Source organism: Puma concolor, unplaced genomic scaffold (genome assembly GCF_028749965.1).
Source record: "Puma concolor isolate L17-30 unplaced genomic scaffold, mPumCon1.1.hap2 unalloc_scaffold_24, whole genome shotgun sequence".
Lineage (NCBI taxonomy): Eukaryota > Metazoa > Chordata > Mammalia > Carnivora > Felidae > Puma > Puma concolor.
Genome location: NW_028240230.1, coordinates 437994 through 454683, shown reverse-complemented (window position 1 = coordinate 454683; position 16690 = coordinate 437994). Strand labels below are relative to the sequence as shown.

General features: G+C 50.1%; 2 protein-coding genes across 2 annotated transcripts in view; both read right to left on the bottom strand.

The window, feature by feature from the left end:
- Window positions 1-51: 51 nt before the first annotated feature.
- On the bottom strand, window positions 52-16329 carry LOC147571507 (Golgi SNAP receptor complex member 2-like). Its single transcript, XM_086696336.1, has 7 exons — window positions 16235-16329; window positions 15013-15034; window positions 14031-14203; window positions 7384-7448; window positions 5497-5605; window positions 4543-4675; window positions 52-2120 (listed from the first exon to the last, which is right to left on the bottom strand). The coding sequence occupies exons 1-7, from the start codon at window positions 16327-16329 to the stop codon at window positions 1863-1865; spliced, it is 855 nt and encodes a 284-aa protein (XP_086552462.1). The 3' UTR covers window positions 52-1862.
- Window positions 14727-16690, bottom strand: part of LOC147571506 (pleckstrin homology domain-containing family M member 1-like) — a 29748-nt gene continuing 27784 nt past the window's right edge. The window contains exon 7 of the mRNA XM_086696335.1: window positions 14727-16427. Coding sequence (XP_086552461.1) covers window positions 16359-16427 — 69 coding nt within the window. The 3' untranslated portion in view covers window positions 14727-16358. The remainder of the gene's footprint in view (window positions 16428-16690) is intronic.

Here is a 16690-nt window from a genome sequence, read left to right as displayed (position 1 = left end):
GGAGAGGCCCTCAAATCTGAAAAGCCTTTGGTATGGCTCCTGCCACCCCAGTTAGCTGTGCCTGGCGAGAATATGGGACAGTGCCAGGCCAGGGGATTGTAGTTGGGCTGAGGGCCACAAACTAGCACCAGGCCAAGATGGCCCGGGGAGGTGGCCCACAGGCAGCAGGAATGGCGGGACACTGGCCCGGGAGTAGGTGACCTCCACTCTGATTCCAGACCGACCATTACCGACTGGCTGAATGATCCCTGGCAAGTCACTTTCCCTGAGGTCAGCCGTGGTGGTCCCTAGGGACCCCTTCCAGCTCCACTTTCCCTCTGTTCTGGGCTTTGGAACCCGACGTTTTCATCTCAGCCCCAAGTGTCAGCCCACTGAACTGACCTGCCGTGGCACAGGGTACCCGTCCCCCGTCCCCACCCCCGCGCCCAGAGACAAGCCCAGGACTTTCCCAGGCTGCCGCACAGGGTCTGAGACAGGCAAGATGCCGGGGCGGCCCCCATCCTGCCAGCCTCTGCTGCTCAGGGCCATCCTGCCCCCGAGCTCAGGGGCGTCTGAGCACACAGAGGGACGTTCTCCTGTGCAGAGGGGTGGGGAACGGAGCAGGGCAGAGAGTAATGAACCTGCTTTCAGATACCCCGTACCTGGCCTTCAAGCCCAAGCCCGAGCCCTGCCCCCACTAGGGCACACCCCTTTGCTCACACTGTTCCCTCGGAGACCTTCCTCCCAAGCTGCACCTGGTCAAATCTGACTCATCCAGGGATTCGGTGCCATTGCTTCCCCCAGCGAGTAGATGCTACCTGGTACCTATGGCGACAGAGTTTGAGTATTTTACTGTTGTGAGCTAGATGGGCGCGTTGTTCAAGGGGAGTGTGGCCGACTGTGCTTCCCTCAGATGGCCACACCCATGGGTTTATCCCACCCCACCTGCTCTTTCGTCACACTGTGGCTGATGGATGACACACTGTGGGGGAGTGGGGGGGAGGCTTGAGACTGCAGAAAGATGTCCTGTGACTTCCAAGGCTTGGCCACAGAAAGGATGCAGCTCCCACCTGGCTCTCTCTCTCGGGCCACTCACTCTTGGAACATGAGGCTGCGAGGAAGCCTTGTGTAGACGTTCCAGTGGACAGCCCCAGCTAAGGAGCGCAGCGGACATCAAGCACCAGACATGGGAGTGAATCTCCAGATGATTCTCCTCCCCGGCCGTGGAATCTTCCGGCTGAGGCTCTAGCATCATGGAGCAGAGGTGACCCATCCCAGCCATGCCCTGTCCTAAGTCCAGACCGTTAGAAACCAGGAGGTGTAGGGGCGCCTGGGTGGCGCAGTCGGTTAAGCGTCCGACTTCAGCCAGGTCACGATCTCGCGGTCCGTGAGTTCGAGCCCCGCGTCAGGCTCTGGGCTGATGGCTCGGAGCCTGGAGCCTGTTTCCGATTCTGTGTCTCCCTCTCTCTCTGCCCCTCCCCCGTTCATGCTCTGTCTCTCTCTGTCCCAAAAATAAATAAACGTTGAAAAAAAAAAATTTTTTTAAAGAGCACAAAAGGTCTCGGCTATCAGGTGGTCGGCAGGAGGGGCTCTCCGGGAAACCACGTGAGGGCGAGGGGCCACGTGTGGCCACGTGTGCCTTCTCAGAATCGTGCATTCTGTAATTTCGGCAGTTGTGGGATTTCTTGGTCTCAGTGGTGCCTATCGTAGCAGCCACTTTCATGGTAAGTTCAGTAAACGGAAAAAGACCCAGATACCAAGTGATGCCAAATTATGGTTCGTCGCAAGCACAAGTAGCAGCTGCGGGCGAAGGGAAGGTGGTCACTTGTGGACTCCTCATACTTCAGCTCCAAAAGAAAGGACCCCAGACTCAGGGCTCTGTCTCACCACCAAAGTAACAAAACGCGAGGATACGTAACCAAGACGTCAACGCGGGTACCCAACTGGTGGATGAGGCCAGAACGAAGGGCCTCCTCCCTGTCCCCCAGAAAAGCCCCCACCTTCAAGGTCAGTCTCTGGGCCCTCAGTCCGTCCAGCATACTGTGCCCGCCTCCGGTGAGGTCGTCCATGCCATGGTGAATTTTCTGGAGGGAGGAGTTGAAATGCAGCGAGCTATCCATTGGGATGGTCGTGTCGGAGTCCTGTGAAAGAGACGCAGGCACAGGATTAGCTCTGCCGCCTGGTCAGCTCCTGGGGTCCCAGCGGGTCTGACTGCTCCGCCTGTCGGCCAAGGCCAAGCCAGAGAGACAGCCAGATGCACACGGCCTGTGAATTCCTGCCTCTCCACCATGACCACCACTTAAGAAGGAACATCAGTCCTGCAAGGTCTTGCTGGGCTTCTCCTGAAGGCTTTCTCTGACTACTCCCCTATTAACTTAGCTTGTTCCAAATGTTCCTTTCCTTGGCTTTCCCTTAACACAGTATTACAGGTTTGCTTTTGTTCTGCAGCTGTTTTATCTACAGCTGTCGCTGCACTTAGACGGAGTCTGACTAAGGACAAAGGAGACGAAGGCCTAATGGGTAGTCGGGATGGGACAATTCTCCTCAGCGGTCCAGAAAGGGCTGTAAAGAAATGAAGGAAGAAAAAAACTGACACCGATCAAGTACTTTCCACCCTGATGCCCATTACCCTAAGCTCACTTAATCCTTATCCTAACGTTATAACACAGTTACTGTACTATCCCCATTTTAGAGGTGAAGAAACTGAAGCTCAGAGAGGTCTAAGATCACACAGAGCTGTTCAGTCCAGCGGGGCCTGTATCTCACTACTGAGTGCAGAGCCGGCCCTCTTAACCATCCTGTGGGAAGAAACACTGAGACTGGCCTCAGGGCTCTAAGTTTACACCAGAAGCGGACTGGATACAGAAGGCAGTCAGGACTGGCCATAGTTCCCTTCTTTCCCGCCTCCCGACAATCGCACATTCTTCTGCCATGCCCGGTCATTCTCCCCTCTTTCAATCACCACGAAGAGGTTCAACCACCTCTTCCTTGCTGCATACGTTCAGAATCACTTTTCATGCACCTGCTCTCAGTGCCCCTGCTAACACGGGAGCGTTTCGAGAAGCAGGCGGGGACCACAGCTTTTCACTTTTTCACAAGCTTTACTTTCACAAGCATCTTCAACAATGTTCTGCATACAGCTAATGCTCAGTGGGTCACAAGACTCCAGTGTTTGAACGAATCAAAGAGAGGCTTCTCTTCATTCGACAAGCGTTTATTGAGTGCCTTCTGTATACAAATCGTTCTTACCCTTCCGCCTGAAAGGGTAGACCTAATTGGGCATTATCACTCAGAAAAACATACCATAGTTCCAGCTCACAGAGTGACCGGCAAGAAGTTCATTTGGCAAAGTCAACTTTGATTAAGGGGCACTGCGTGCAGAGCACCGCACCGAGCTGATATGCAAACAAAAGAATTCTGAGCGACCATCCCTGACCTAAAAGAGGTCTGAGTACCCAATGCCATAGTGATCAAAAGCCCACACACCTTTTGGCATGTTGTAGAGTTCATTACACTTTTGAAAGGCAGCTATGAAAACTTGAAACTACCGAAAGGAAGGAAGGAAGGAAGGAAGGAAGGAAGGAAGGAAGGAAGGAAGGAAGGAAGGAAGGAAGACAGACAGCTGCGCCTACCACTATGCCTCCAACACGTCCTCATCACACTTCTGAATTGTTAATCAGTGTTACTTGACTGCTTACTCTAGAGAAGCAGAAACTACACAGGCACATTCTGAAACACTCGGGGAAATTTGCCGCAAGTGTGGACACAGCAGAGAGACTTAAGCATCTGTGAAACGTGGGCTGATTTGAATTCTGAGGGCAGGCTTAGAGAGCTAAGACCTCTTTAGAAAATGAACCTCTCTGTTAAAACAAAACAACCCAAAACCCACCTCACTTGGTGGAAATACATTATAAGGGACCTGAAAAAGGCCAGTGTGTCCTCTAGCCATCAACAGCCATGTGCAGGAATGGATCCTATTAAGACCGAGGGGCAGGGGCAAGGGTCTCCCAAAAACCAAACATGCACACCAACCAGGCCACTTTCGAACAGGCTCAAGTCAAGCAATCCATCCAAAACAAAAGACCTGTTAACAAATTCCTCCAAATTGCTGCTCAGATTTGGGGCAAAAACATTTTAAGGCATCTGACACGGGAACCACACACATACACAGCACGGTGGCAAGTGCCTGCAGGCAGCTTTGAAATGCTGCCCCTCGTGACAAATGGTTTCCGTTCTCATCATCTGTCTCTACCTGATCAGAAACCGTTTCCACCATGGGAACTTCCACCTCTCAGTCAAACCCAGGTCATTTTCACCCCTGCCCACTCCTTCACTTTAACTGCTTCCACTTCGGGTTTTCGTGTTAGAGAAGGAGGTTCCCTGTCTAGGTCTAGTGTCTGTGGCAAGGCACAAAGCCCACTGTTACTTCCAGTCCATCGGCTGCGGACACCCCCTACAAAGATGAAGCTCCAGGACCCGAGTTTCAGTGGCGACGAGCTGCCGAGTGCCTGTAGACACTGCCCCCCCACCCCCTCCCGCCCCCCAACCAGGAGCCTGGCTTACGTTAGTGGTGAAGGTTCGAGACAGAAGTTCCTCTCGCTGTCTCTCCTGCTGCTCCCTGGCGTATCGCCGATGCTGGAAGTTTCTGAGAGAAGTCTGCAGGTGCTGGACATCACACTTTAACTGGTCAACACGACTGGAATTGATGGAGACAGAGATTACATTCCAGAAACCCAGGGCCGCACATTCTGAGCGGCCAGCCTTCGTATTCAAGAAAGATGCTTCCTTACTTCTCCCTACACCACTGCATGCTGTCCCCACCAAAATGATCTGATTTTGATCACTGATGTTGAAAACAAAGAAGCGGCCTGTGGTTAAAGTACGGTTGTAGCACAAGAGATCCCAACAGCTTTACTTAAGCATCTGCTGGTCTCTGATTCTGGATGCATGACAGGGAACAGGTGACAGGAAGCAGGCTCAACGACCTCTCCCTGACCTGCCACGGATTATATCGCTTTTCAAGAAGGAGCCCAAGGGCACCTTTCGAGTAAAGCAACAACAAAGTTTCATAAGAACTTTTGGGAGCAGGGGCTGGGCTGGAGGTGGTGAGGGTTTTCATTTGAATTTCATGGCGGAGTATCAAATGTTAGATCAGTTATTTCATTATAAATCGGCTGACTGAAGTGATTAAGGGCAAGATTTCATCTCAATCCAAGAATGCAGCAGGAACCAGAGGGCAGTGCACACCTCCCTGGCTGCTGGAGGCTTCAAGTAAGGCCACGGGTCTGGCCAGAAAAACGGTATTGGAGGCAAAATTTCAAAATGACCCAATGTAAGGAGACACAGGCTTCTGAGCCCCTAACCTCACAGGCTTTTTATTTTCAGGAAATATCATTGAAACGAAACCGTGCCCTTTAGAGGGACTCCATCTTCACAGAGTCTCAGTTTTTCAATGTGTAAATGGATTTTCAGAATATCTGACAGCCTCCCCTGGACAAGAGGCGTCACAACACTCACAGTTTGGCATTCTGTCTTTTGTTCGGGGGCTCCTTGCTGGACAGAATCTCCAGACGTTCTAGATGGCTGAATATCTGGTCAATGCTTGCTTGGATTTCGTTTTCTACTACTGCACAAAAGAGAAAAAAAGAGTAATTGCTGGAAAAGAGACAGCTTAAATTAGAATGATACAATAAACATGTCTTTTTCCATATCCAATAAATTCAAAGAAACCCATTCGAAAAGGAGAAAAACGCATATCGTACTGAATAATGGAAAAAAATTCAAGTGATACGGATTCTGTAAATGTCGCTCTAAACACACACACGCATATATACATGTAGCTGTTAATGTCATAGCAATGCCAATTGTTTAAAAAGCTACAGATAAGTCTGTAGAAATACATTTCCTGCCTTTAGAAAATACAATGAATATTTGGGTTGTCCAAATAAAATATTTTAAGCAAAATGCAGTATCTTCTGAAACAGAATGAGGTCTCTTTTCCTTTGAGATTATTCTCAGATACGAGTTAGAAATATCTAGTAAGAAGGCTGCCAATTGAATTCCCTACAGTAATGAGGTTAAAAGAAAAAAAAGCACAAAGGGGAAGATTAGTGTGTGAAACACAGGGAAGAGCTCCCTTGAGGCTTTCCATAAGGACGGGCAGGCTGATGCTGGAATCCCCAAAATAGACTGAATATCACTAGGAAAGGCCCAGGAAAGAATCCACAGAGGTAAAGATATGATAAATACAGTCATTTTCCTTATCCCTCTTGATAAACAGTCAACATGGCCTCTTTTCCATTTCTAATCATGTGACAGTGAGACTGCTGGGAAGGCAAACAAAGCAGATGGATAGGAACTAAACCGCGTACAAAAAGGGCACCCAGGGGGGCGTCTGGGTGGCTCAGTCGGTTAAGCATCCGACTGTGCCCGACTGCTGATTGCAGCACAGGTTGCGGTCTCACGGTTCGTGGGATCGAGCCCCACACCAGGGTCTCTGACAGCTCAGAGCCTGTTTGGGATTCTCTCTCTCTCTCTCTCTCCCCCTCTCTCTCTGCCCCTCCCCTGCTTGTGTGCTCTCTCTCTCTCTCAAATAAATAAATAAATAAACAAACAAACAAACAAACAAACAAACAAACATTAACCAAAAAAAAAGGTACCCAGATTGCTTCTTGCCCAATAAAGACACGACAGTAAAGAAGCAATGTGACCCTCCTAGGCCAACCTGCAGCAGCTAACATATGCACTCTAGATTAGAACAGGGTGGGGCACAGAACCCAGAAAAGAGATGCTTTCGATGCTCCGAAAAGGAGGCATGAGCAAACAGAAAAGGGCATGAGGACAGCCAGGTGGGGAGGTGAACGGGTGGCTTCAGCAACGTGTGGGCAACCAGTGGCATCTGTTGTGGCCAGCTCAGAGAAAGGACCTTTTCTGGCCAACAGAAAACTGTAAAACAGAAAGCAGCACTCTTCTCAAATGAAACCACAGTGTGGGAACTACACTAATTAATGTTGCTATTCGTTTCTGAATAATCCTCCTAAAAAGCCACCGTTCTCAGCTCAGAAGAAATGACCAATTCCAGTTAAACATCTCTGAGTTTGTACGGAGTACATTCCTCCCAGGGCTCGGTAATTAGATTAAGACAGAGGAGAGGAGGTCCATTCCCACAGGGCCCTGTCAGGGTGAGTTGAGGGGTAATGGGGGATAAGGCCTGTGGGATTCCACGGGGCGCAATGAGAGAAGTCAGAGGCTTTGCCAGAGGGTTTTTCTGTCCACCCCTAACAACAGAACTCCTTCGGCATGGAATCATTAAGCCCCTGAGGCAGCAAGGCGGTCAGGAAACCCAGCCCATTAGCATCGTGTCATCGGGAGAAAGGACTCTGCTCTCCATAGTTAATTACTCACAGTGCAGAGACTGCGTGTCCGCGGTCTCCAGGCGTCCCACGTGAGACTGGATCTCGTGGACCTGCCTATCCAAGGAAGAGAGAGGAAATGAGTGAGACAGGAGTCATCGACAGTGCTTCGGTCAGGAAAGACAAACTTTCTGATGCCAACGTGTAACTGATTTAAATCGACAGCATCACTGAACTGTAAACTTTGTTAAGTGGCACTTGAGGCCACATGTTTTGGCCCGGTTTCTAATATTTTACCATGAATATTAATAAGAACACTAACTTACTTTGTAACACTAACAGGCGGCGCTTACTAAGTGCCTGCCACATCGGAGACATTCTGCAAAGTCAATAACCCTATGCGGAAAGGACCATTATCATCTTCGTTTTATAAATAAGACAACCGAAGCCCAGAAAGGTTATGTAACTTGTTCAAGGTCACACAGCAAGTGATAAACCTCAATCCGGACCCAGCCAATCCCACTCTCTGTTCTTTGACCCGATGTGCTGAGCGCTGGTCTGTACTAGGGAGAGTCAAAGGGCAAGAAAGATATAATCCTTGTCCTTGAGAAACAATGTAATTAGGAACAACAGGCCAGAGAGACATGACAAGTCCCAAGAAGATTTAGGGGAACATCACTACATGTAAGTGTAAACAAAAAGGAAGCCGAGGGGCTCCGCGCAGTGGCGTGGTGCCAAGGAAACGTAAGAAAATAAGAGTAAAAGCTGGCGGAACCCGGTGGCGTCAAGTGAGTTCTAAAGAGCACTCTGAAGACAGAAGCTTGACCTGATGAGGGAAGAGATGAAGAAAAGGATCGGCAAAAAGGCACGTGGATTACAAGCAGGTGGGCCTGCCCGGAAGCGAGTAGGGGTCGGAGGGGAGAAGGGATGAGGCGATCAGTGCGAGAAAACTATCAGAGGAAGGTCCTGAAAGACGGGGATGTCCCGTCCGGTAAAGGCCTTTCCCTGGCAATCCCAGGCGAGTGCCACCTCATTGGGAAATGCGACACCGTACCCTGGCTCGCCAGCGTGGTCTCAGGTGGCGGGCCCTAGCGTGCTCTCCGGAGGCTCCTCGGGGCTTGACCAAGGTCACCCCCAGAGCCCTTCCTAGCAGTCGTCTGCGATCAGTTCTGGAATACTGCCTATGCTACCCCAACAACAGGCTCCTGGTGCTTCCGGTCTCTCACATCAGAGCCACAGGAAAGCAGTCTGCTGAGCAACTATATCACCTCCAACCCTTGAGGGAAAGGTCAGCAACCAGCCTCCACCATGGGCACCACACTCTGTGAACCCAAATTTACCAATGCAAGCCAGAAGCCCAAACTGGGTTTCAACTCTGTCTTGTCTTTTCCAGGGCTTTCCTGCGGACTCTAAACATGACCCACGGCACCAGAAGCAAGGCCAGCGCTCTACTGAGTCTGAGCGCACCTGGGTAAGACCCACGGCCCTGAAAGGAAACTAGAAATCACCACTAGAGATGGAGGGACCAGACTGCTCCTCCGGTAAGATAGGTCCTGATAGTGTAGAATGAGGGCACGTGGAGGTACGGAGGTAGATGGAGGAACACAGCTTGAGTTAACCAACATCTGGGTCAGGGTAACCACAGAGACAGCAAGAGGACTGCACGGCGACGCCGATGGGAAGACAATTCGGATTTTACCGAAGGCCTGCACGTAGGCCATGAGGTAAGTTGTCAATGGCAGCTTCATAGAGCAAATGTGAAAATTAGCAGTGTTGACAGGAACGGGAACAGAAGAAAAAAGGGAGGGGGGCAGGGGGCAAAGAGTATCCAAGACAACTCTGAATCAAGTATGAGAGGGATGACCTGGTCCACCTGCTATGAGGACTTATGACAAAGCCATAATAACAACACAAAACCAAACAAAACAACATCATTGCAGTGCGGAGACAGACAAACCCTAACCCTGACCCAGGAGCAAAGAATAGAGTCCAGACACAAAAAGAAACGCAAGATGGTTTAAAGCCCAAATGTAAAAGGCAAGGCTTCAAAATTTTCTGGAGAAAATACAGGAATGCATACTATGACTTCAGGTTGAAGAAGAATTTCCTAAACAAGGCAAAAAACAATACTGTCCCCCAAACCACACACACCACAAGACTCGTCAATTTGACTACATTAAAACAAAACACCTGTCTACACCAAAGACGCTCTAAAAAAATAAAAAGACAGGCAGAGACTGGAAGATACCCGCGGCAGATAAGAAAGGACTAATGTCTAGAGTATATTAAAAAATGCTGCAAATCAACAGGAAAAGTCAAAGCACTTTTGTAAAATGGGCAAAGAGCAAATGACAGAAAAGAAAACCCAAACATATCTGTATCTATATCTATATCCATATCTACATCTATATCTATATCTATTATTCCACTTGACTAGTAATCAGAAGAATGCAAAGTCAAAATAATGAGATAGTACATTTCTCCCATGGATTGACAAATACTTTAAACTTTAAGGACGAGGGCTTCATGGCAGGCTAAATAATGGTACCCAAGGGATGCTAGCAAAGATTTCCAGCATTCTACCACAGGACTGCCTTCAGCTCTACGTTTTGTTCAAGATTTTTTAACAAACCAACTTACGTTGATGACATTTGCACATCACTCTGTGCTAATGAGCCTAGGTTAGGATGTTGTACCACAAAACAAATAGTAATATTTTCATTTAGGCTAAAATAGTAAGATGAAATTTGTCAGGGATGAAAAGCATTCCCACTTAAGACTTTTTTAAAAAGTCCCCAATGTACAATATCAAGTGGCATTCCATCCTGGGAGCTGTCTGTTAAAGGCCCCTATTAAAGACTTTCCCTGGGGGCGCCTGGGTGGCGCAGTCGGTTAAGCGTCCGACTTCACCCAGGTCACGATCTCATGGTCCGTGAGTTCGAGCCCCGCGTCGGGCTCTGGGCTGATGATGGCCCAGAGCCTGGAGCCTGCTTCCGATTCTGTGTCTCCCTCTCTCTCTGCCCCTCCCCCGTTCATGCTCTGTCTCTCTGTCCCAAAAATAAATAAACGTTGAAAAAAAAAATAAAAAAATAAAGACTTCCCCTGATGGAAGATGGATGAAGAGGATGACCGGGAAAGAGTCTAGAAGTCAAGTCATGAAGAGGAATGGTCAAAAGAGCTAGTGATAATAAGCCTCTGAAGAAAAGAAAAGAAAAGAAAAGAAAAGAAAAGAAAAGAAAAGAAAAGAAAAGAAGAGAAGAAAAGAAAAGAAAAGAAAAAAGAAAAGAGAAAAAAAACCCTCCATTAAAATGGGGCAGCTGGTGCTTTTCAAATACCTAGAGCTGACATACAGGCAGAGGAATGGGCTCATTCTCCACTGCGGCTCCTGAAGGGAGAGCCAGAACCAAGAGCCCCATTCAAGAGGGTAGCTTTCAGCTCAACCTGCCCCTCCCCACAAAAACCCCAGAATAATTATGAACTCTCTCTCTTCAAGCAAAGGAAGAAGGGGGGCGCCTGGGTGGCTCAGTCAGTTGAGCGTCGACTCTTGGTAGGCTCAGGTCATGATCTCATGGTTCATGGGTTCGAGCCCCGTGTCGGGAGGGCTCTGCGCTGACAGCTGGGAGCCTGCTTGGGGTTCTCCCTCTCTCTGCGCGCCCCCCCAACTCGTGTTCATTCTCTCTCTAAACTTAAAAAAAAAGAAAAAAAGAAAAAAAGGAAGAAGAAAAAGAGCTCCTGCATGTTTAAACACAGGGTACATGAACTGCTTCGGGTTTTATAAAGGGTCTTCCTGACTAAAGGGAGTTGGAATGGAAGATTTTGCCAGTCCCCTCCAATTTTTAAAGTCTATGAGGACAGGGTGAGAGATGATGGCAACACTCACCCTATAAACACCCTTCAGGTGGCTTATACCGTTTTCTAAGCCAAAATGGACAAACTTTAAAGTTGCAGGGAAACAATACTGACTTCTCCCACCTAAGCTCCGAATGCTCTGAATGAACTAGAAGAGATACGGCCAAGAAAATGATTCCAATCTCTACATTTCATGCCTGGGAGGAAATCAAATGCAAAACAACAAAGCAAGCAGGCATGGCATAGGGGGGACTACTATGTGGCAAGTCTGTTTTAAACCGAACTGGGAATTCAGACAACACACTTGAAGCCAGTAAGGAACAGGTGATGCACAGGCAGGACTTGGGGCGGGCGGGGGAGGGGGGGGCAGGTGGACACTAGAAACCAGAAGTCTTAGCCCTGTCCAACATGGGGTCCGTGGTGGGCTTAGGTAATGACATCACCAAGCAGAGAGACCTAATAGTAAGAAAACAAGGTCACTGTTGCTGACTAAAAACAAACAAACAAACAAACAAACAAACAAATCCAGTCTGTAGAAATGAAATTGCTTTTTTAAAGTCCATGGAACTACTCTCATCCTTTCATATACACCTATTTTGTATCCATGCTGCCTCTGACCCCTACGAGCAGGGAACAGTTTTAGAGTTAAAAGATACTGGTTGCAAGTTCTGGTCCCACTATGGACTGGCTGAGGAACCAGGAACAAGCCATTTAACTCCTTGGTGCCTCAGTCTCCGATAAAACAGGGTACACACATGAATCAATAATCACAACTATTTAAAGGCTCATAGATCCAAATGCAATATGAAATTGCTGTGTAACCTTTACGGCATCATACAAACATTTGTGGTTGTTTTTGCTTTACTTAAAAGTAGTGGGAACCATCTGGTCATTTTCACCTCACCCACCTTGCCGCTTCTACATTTAGCCTCTCACCAGAAGGCAAAATCAAAAAAAGGGAAAAACTGGTCTTCAGATAAGGTAACAGTTTTCACACCCAGCTGCTCACCAAAATCACTTGGAGAGCTTGTTAAAAATAGAGCTTCTTGTGCTCCAGACCTACTGAATCGGAAGCTCTAGGGATAGAGGGACCTAGGTGGCTTAGTCGGCTAAGTGTCCGGCTTCAGCTCAGGTCATGATCCCACGATTCGTGGGTTCGAGCCCCGCTTTGGGCTCTGTGCTGACAGCCTGGAGCCTAGAGCCTGCTTCGGACTCTGTAGCTCCCTCTCTCTCTCTCTCCCCCTCCCCCACTCACACTCTAATTCTCAAAAATAAATATTTTTTAAAAAATTAAAACCGCAAAGAATCTCTAGAGATAATAAGGTCCAGGGCACTGAGTGATCCTAGACTATACAGGGGACAAATATAGACACCTCTACAACCACTTGAATATCAAAAATAGAAGCCTGGCCACTTATTCATCTATAAAGTTCATCCTAATGCAGTATTACTTAAGCATAAAATGTTTATTCTGATTTTCACCTCCCCTCCCTCCCCCACTCATTGCTCAGGCAGTTAAGAAGGAGTTTTCAAGATACAGAACTTTCAAGTACTGATTTCATTCCAACGTACTGTCAGGGACATGGCCAGAGATAACCACAAAGTGGGTTCAAAGTTCCAGTAAAATTAAGATGCTCAGTTACTGTTGTGTCAATTCAGCCTCAATCATTAATTTCTGCAACTGCAAAAGTTAATTGCTGACGCTCGCAGGATTGTGTGTTTCCTTTTAAGACACTCAATCACCAGTATCATGAAGCTGAAAGGAGCCTCAAAGTTTATGAGCTCCAAACTAACATTTTATAGATCAGAAAAAGAAGTCTAGAACCAGAACTCCCAGGACTGGTTCAATACTTCAGGGGAAAGACACACTAAAAGATCTGTCCTTTCTTAGTAACACAAAAATAATTCTATTTCATTCCTTTTCCAATGGACTCACAGGTCTGATTATTTAAGTTCCATCATATATATAGATATAAAATTTTTTTTTCTAAAGTCGTCTCCACGCCCAGCTTGAAGCTTAACGCAGGGCTTGAACTCCCCACCCAGAGATCAAGCCGTGAGCTGAGATCAAGAGTCAGATGTCCAACCGACTGAGCCACACAGGCGACCCGTCCCTTCTTATACTTTTTATATGAGAATAGGGCTCCCTATTTTAAAGGGCTCCGTTTTAAAACTGTTACAAAGTAGGTTTTATATTTGCACTCAAACCAAACACTTCATCATTATGGTCTCTGGTATAAACCAAATCAAAAGAAAAGGGAAAAAAGTGTAGCAGCAACAACAGATTAGTGTCAATCAAGAGTTGGGGCCGACGTCATTTAGGAGCTGTGAGTTACAATGAAACTTATTCTGACGACCTTAGCTCAATGATGGCTCTTTCTAAACTAAAGAAGATTCCGTTTGTATTGTTCCTTTACACTCCATCCAATCCTGCCACACCTTAGATTTTTTTCGGACGTCCCTGGGCTCTCCAAGTGAATAGTAAACTAGGTGTAGGGGCCCTGACTCCCACCATCTCTACCAACCCAGAGCAGTGAGTTGGCAGGTGCTGGACAAACAATTTATCATCTGTAAGTGTGACTTTCCCTTCACCTAGTCTACTTAGCAGGTAGTCGCGGCCTCGAAGATCCCATGAGCCGTCCGGCCCAACGTCCCCACGCATCAGGCCGGACCCTCCATCCGCCGCCGACTTGGGCATCCCGCCAGAGACAGAACTTCCGAGCCGCCCCCGGCAGCGCCCCGGCGGAAGGACTCGGCCTCCACACTGGCGGGCGCCCGAGGCCCCAGCCAGGGGAGCCGGCCTCGCCCAGCCTGGCTGCGCCCCCGCCCGTGCCCCGACGCGGCCCTCACTTGTGCGTTTGCTGGTACAGCGGCTCCACGTCGCCGGCCCCGCCGGGTCCGGCCCTGGCTTCCCTGGAACACGTCCTCACGGCCCCCCCCCCCCCCCGTCCGGCTTCCGGCTGCCGGCTCCCGGTCGCAGGACCCGCCCCCTCCTGCCGGCCAGGGCTGCCCCGGCGCGCGCCCTGCCGGTGGTGATGGAGACAGAAGAGGAGGGCGACGGAGAAGAGGCCCGGACAAAAAGGCTAAGAGTAGTCAGAGGCACTGCCGCAGATCGGGGACGAGGAAGCATAGTTGTGGGTAGGGGGGCGGGCTTCGGCATCGAGTCAGGCGTTGACAAGGGCAGTCGGAGAAGTAGGGACGTGAGGTCCTCAGAGCAAAGCTGCAGGAGAGCTGGTGGACACCTGCCATTCCCCAGCGGAGGCAGGCTTGGGGGGGCTGTTCTCGCTCTGCTTCCCAGTAAGCTGCTCAGTTGTGGGTCTGGAGCTTGCGCTCCGCTGGGCTCTTGTGCGCAAGCATCTCCTATGTCAAATATGTCCGGTTACTACTCCCCCCCCCCCCCCCATTTATCCTTCCAATAAACTCCCAATGAATGAGTGGTAACCGTGTCTTGTGTGCTGTGGGGAAACCGGTTCCTCTTGCCCTCAAGAGAGGTCGCGGTCTAGGAAAGGAAGTGAGATAAGGGTACAAATAAACAGCTGCTTTTTTTTTTTAATTGTTTTTTCAACGTTTTTTATTTATTTTGGGACAGAGAGAGACAGAGCATGAACGGGGGAGGGGCAGAGAGAGAGGGAGACACAGAATCGGAAACAGGCTCCAGGCTCCGAGCCATCAGCCCAAGGGGAGGCTGAGAAACGGAGCTCCTTGCGTCCCCGCCTGGAACCAGAAGGCTGTCACCCTCTCCTGCGCGGGGACTAAAAGTTCCACACCCAGAAAACGGCGAGGGGTCACTGTCTCTCTGTGCAACCTCAGCGCACTAGCTGGCTCTCCCTACCAGTCCTGCATTCACTGGTGCTCTTATCCAGCAGGGCCCAGTGGGTGTGAATAACTCAGCTCTCAAGGCAAGAACGACGCCTCAGTGCATATTTGAAAAGCCAAATCAAGTACACCGGGCTCCGGGGCAGGCGTCGGACTTGGCCTCCCTTGGGCCCAGAAAGCCTTCCTTTCTCCAAACAGCCCCTGCCACCTGGCCTTCCCCGCCCCGCCCCCGCCCCCACCTCTAGCCCAGCAAAGCCACAGGCTGACACTGCCTCCCAGCGCCCTGCTGGCCCAGCCTGGCTGGCTCTAGGCCACTCATCCGAGGAATTGAGACAGCGAGGTGGTCCCCCCTCAAAAAACCCTCAGTCCTTCCTCCTTTGGTCTCCCTTATTCCCCCCGCATCCTTTCCTACTCTGCCCTCCTGCTCCAACGTGGTTGGGGACCCTCAGTTCCAGTCCCCCCCGCAACCTCTGTTTGCTGGGTGTCGAGGGAGGGAAGGGCTGCCGGGCCCAGTGGAGAGGAGTGCGCGCGCGCGGGCACCGACTTCGGGGTGCGCGCCGCGTGCGCCTGCCTGGGGGGCCTCCACGTGGCCGAGCAGCGCGGGGTCCTGGCAGCGCCCCTCTTCCTTCCTTGCACGCCCAGGAGCTCTCTCTGTTCTTCCCTCGTATGGGGCCTTCATTCAGGGCCTGAGCGCACCGTTCCTTCCATCTGTAACACTCTTTCCTGAGTCTTCCCCTTTCTAACTCTGACTCATTCTCCAAGGCTCATCTTATATGTACATTCCTCCAGGAAGTCTTCCGGGCTCTGCCCTCCTCCACTCCGGATTAGAGGGCTCACCTCTGTACTTCCAGGCATCCTGCCTCCCTTCTAGCTCCCTCTAGGCTGTTGTAGCAGCTCTACAGGCTGTTGTAGCTCTAGGCTTACTCATCTGCCTTCCCTGTGAGAGGGTAGGACCGGGTCTACCTTGCTCAGTGTGGAGCTCACAAAGCTGGCTCAGTGCTGAGCACTTGGTATGTTCTCAGTAAATAACTGTTAGATGAACGAGTAAATGAATGAATACATGAACAAATAAAAACCACTCCCAAAGCTTGCGGTAATTTCCCCAACCTAGTGGGAAGGTGATTTCTGCTCGGCTCTGGCATTTTTCCTAAGGGGGCGTCTTGGGCGGGCACTAGCTGCATGCGTGTGTGTGTGTGTGTGTGTGTGTGTGTGTGTGTGTGTGTGTCCGGGACGCTCACCTCTTGCTCAGCTCCTTCAGGGCCCCACTTCGGCACAGGCCCAGGTAATCCCCCAGAAGCTTCAGCTGCTCCCGTCTCCTCCGGACGAGGCGCATCTGCTCCACATGCTCGTACAGCGAGGCATTCACCAGCTGCAGGTTGATGAGGGGTGGGCCCGGATCTGCGTCAGGAACTTCAGAGCCTGCCGGCAGATCTGGGACACCACCAGACGGCAGACGGTGGCGGTTGGGGGGGGGGGGGGGGGCGGGACAGAATGGCCGTTCGGTGAGCATCTCTGCGACAGGCACAGTATTACCCACCCACTCACCCGCCCTGCCACCACCGTCCAAGGGAAGCGGTGCCATCTTCATTATACAGATGAGGAAATGGAGGACCAGAGATGATGTGACCGGGCCTAGGTCCACAGCTCATAAAAGTCAAGATCTGAACCCAGTTGCCCTAACTCCCAAACCTACT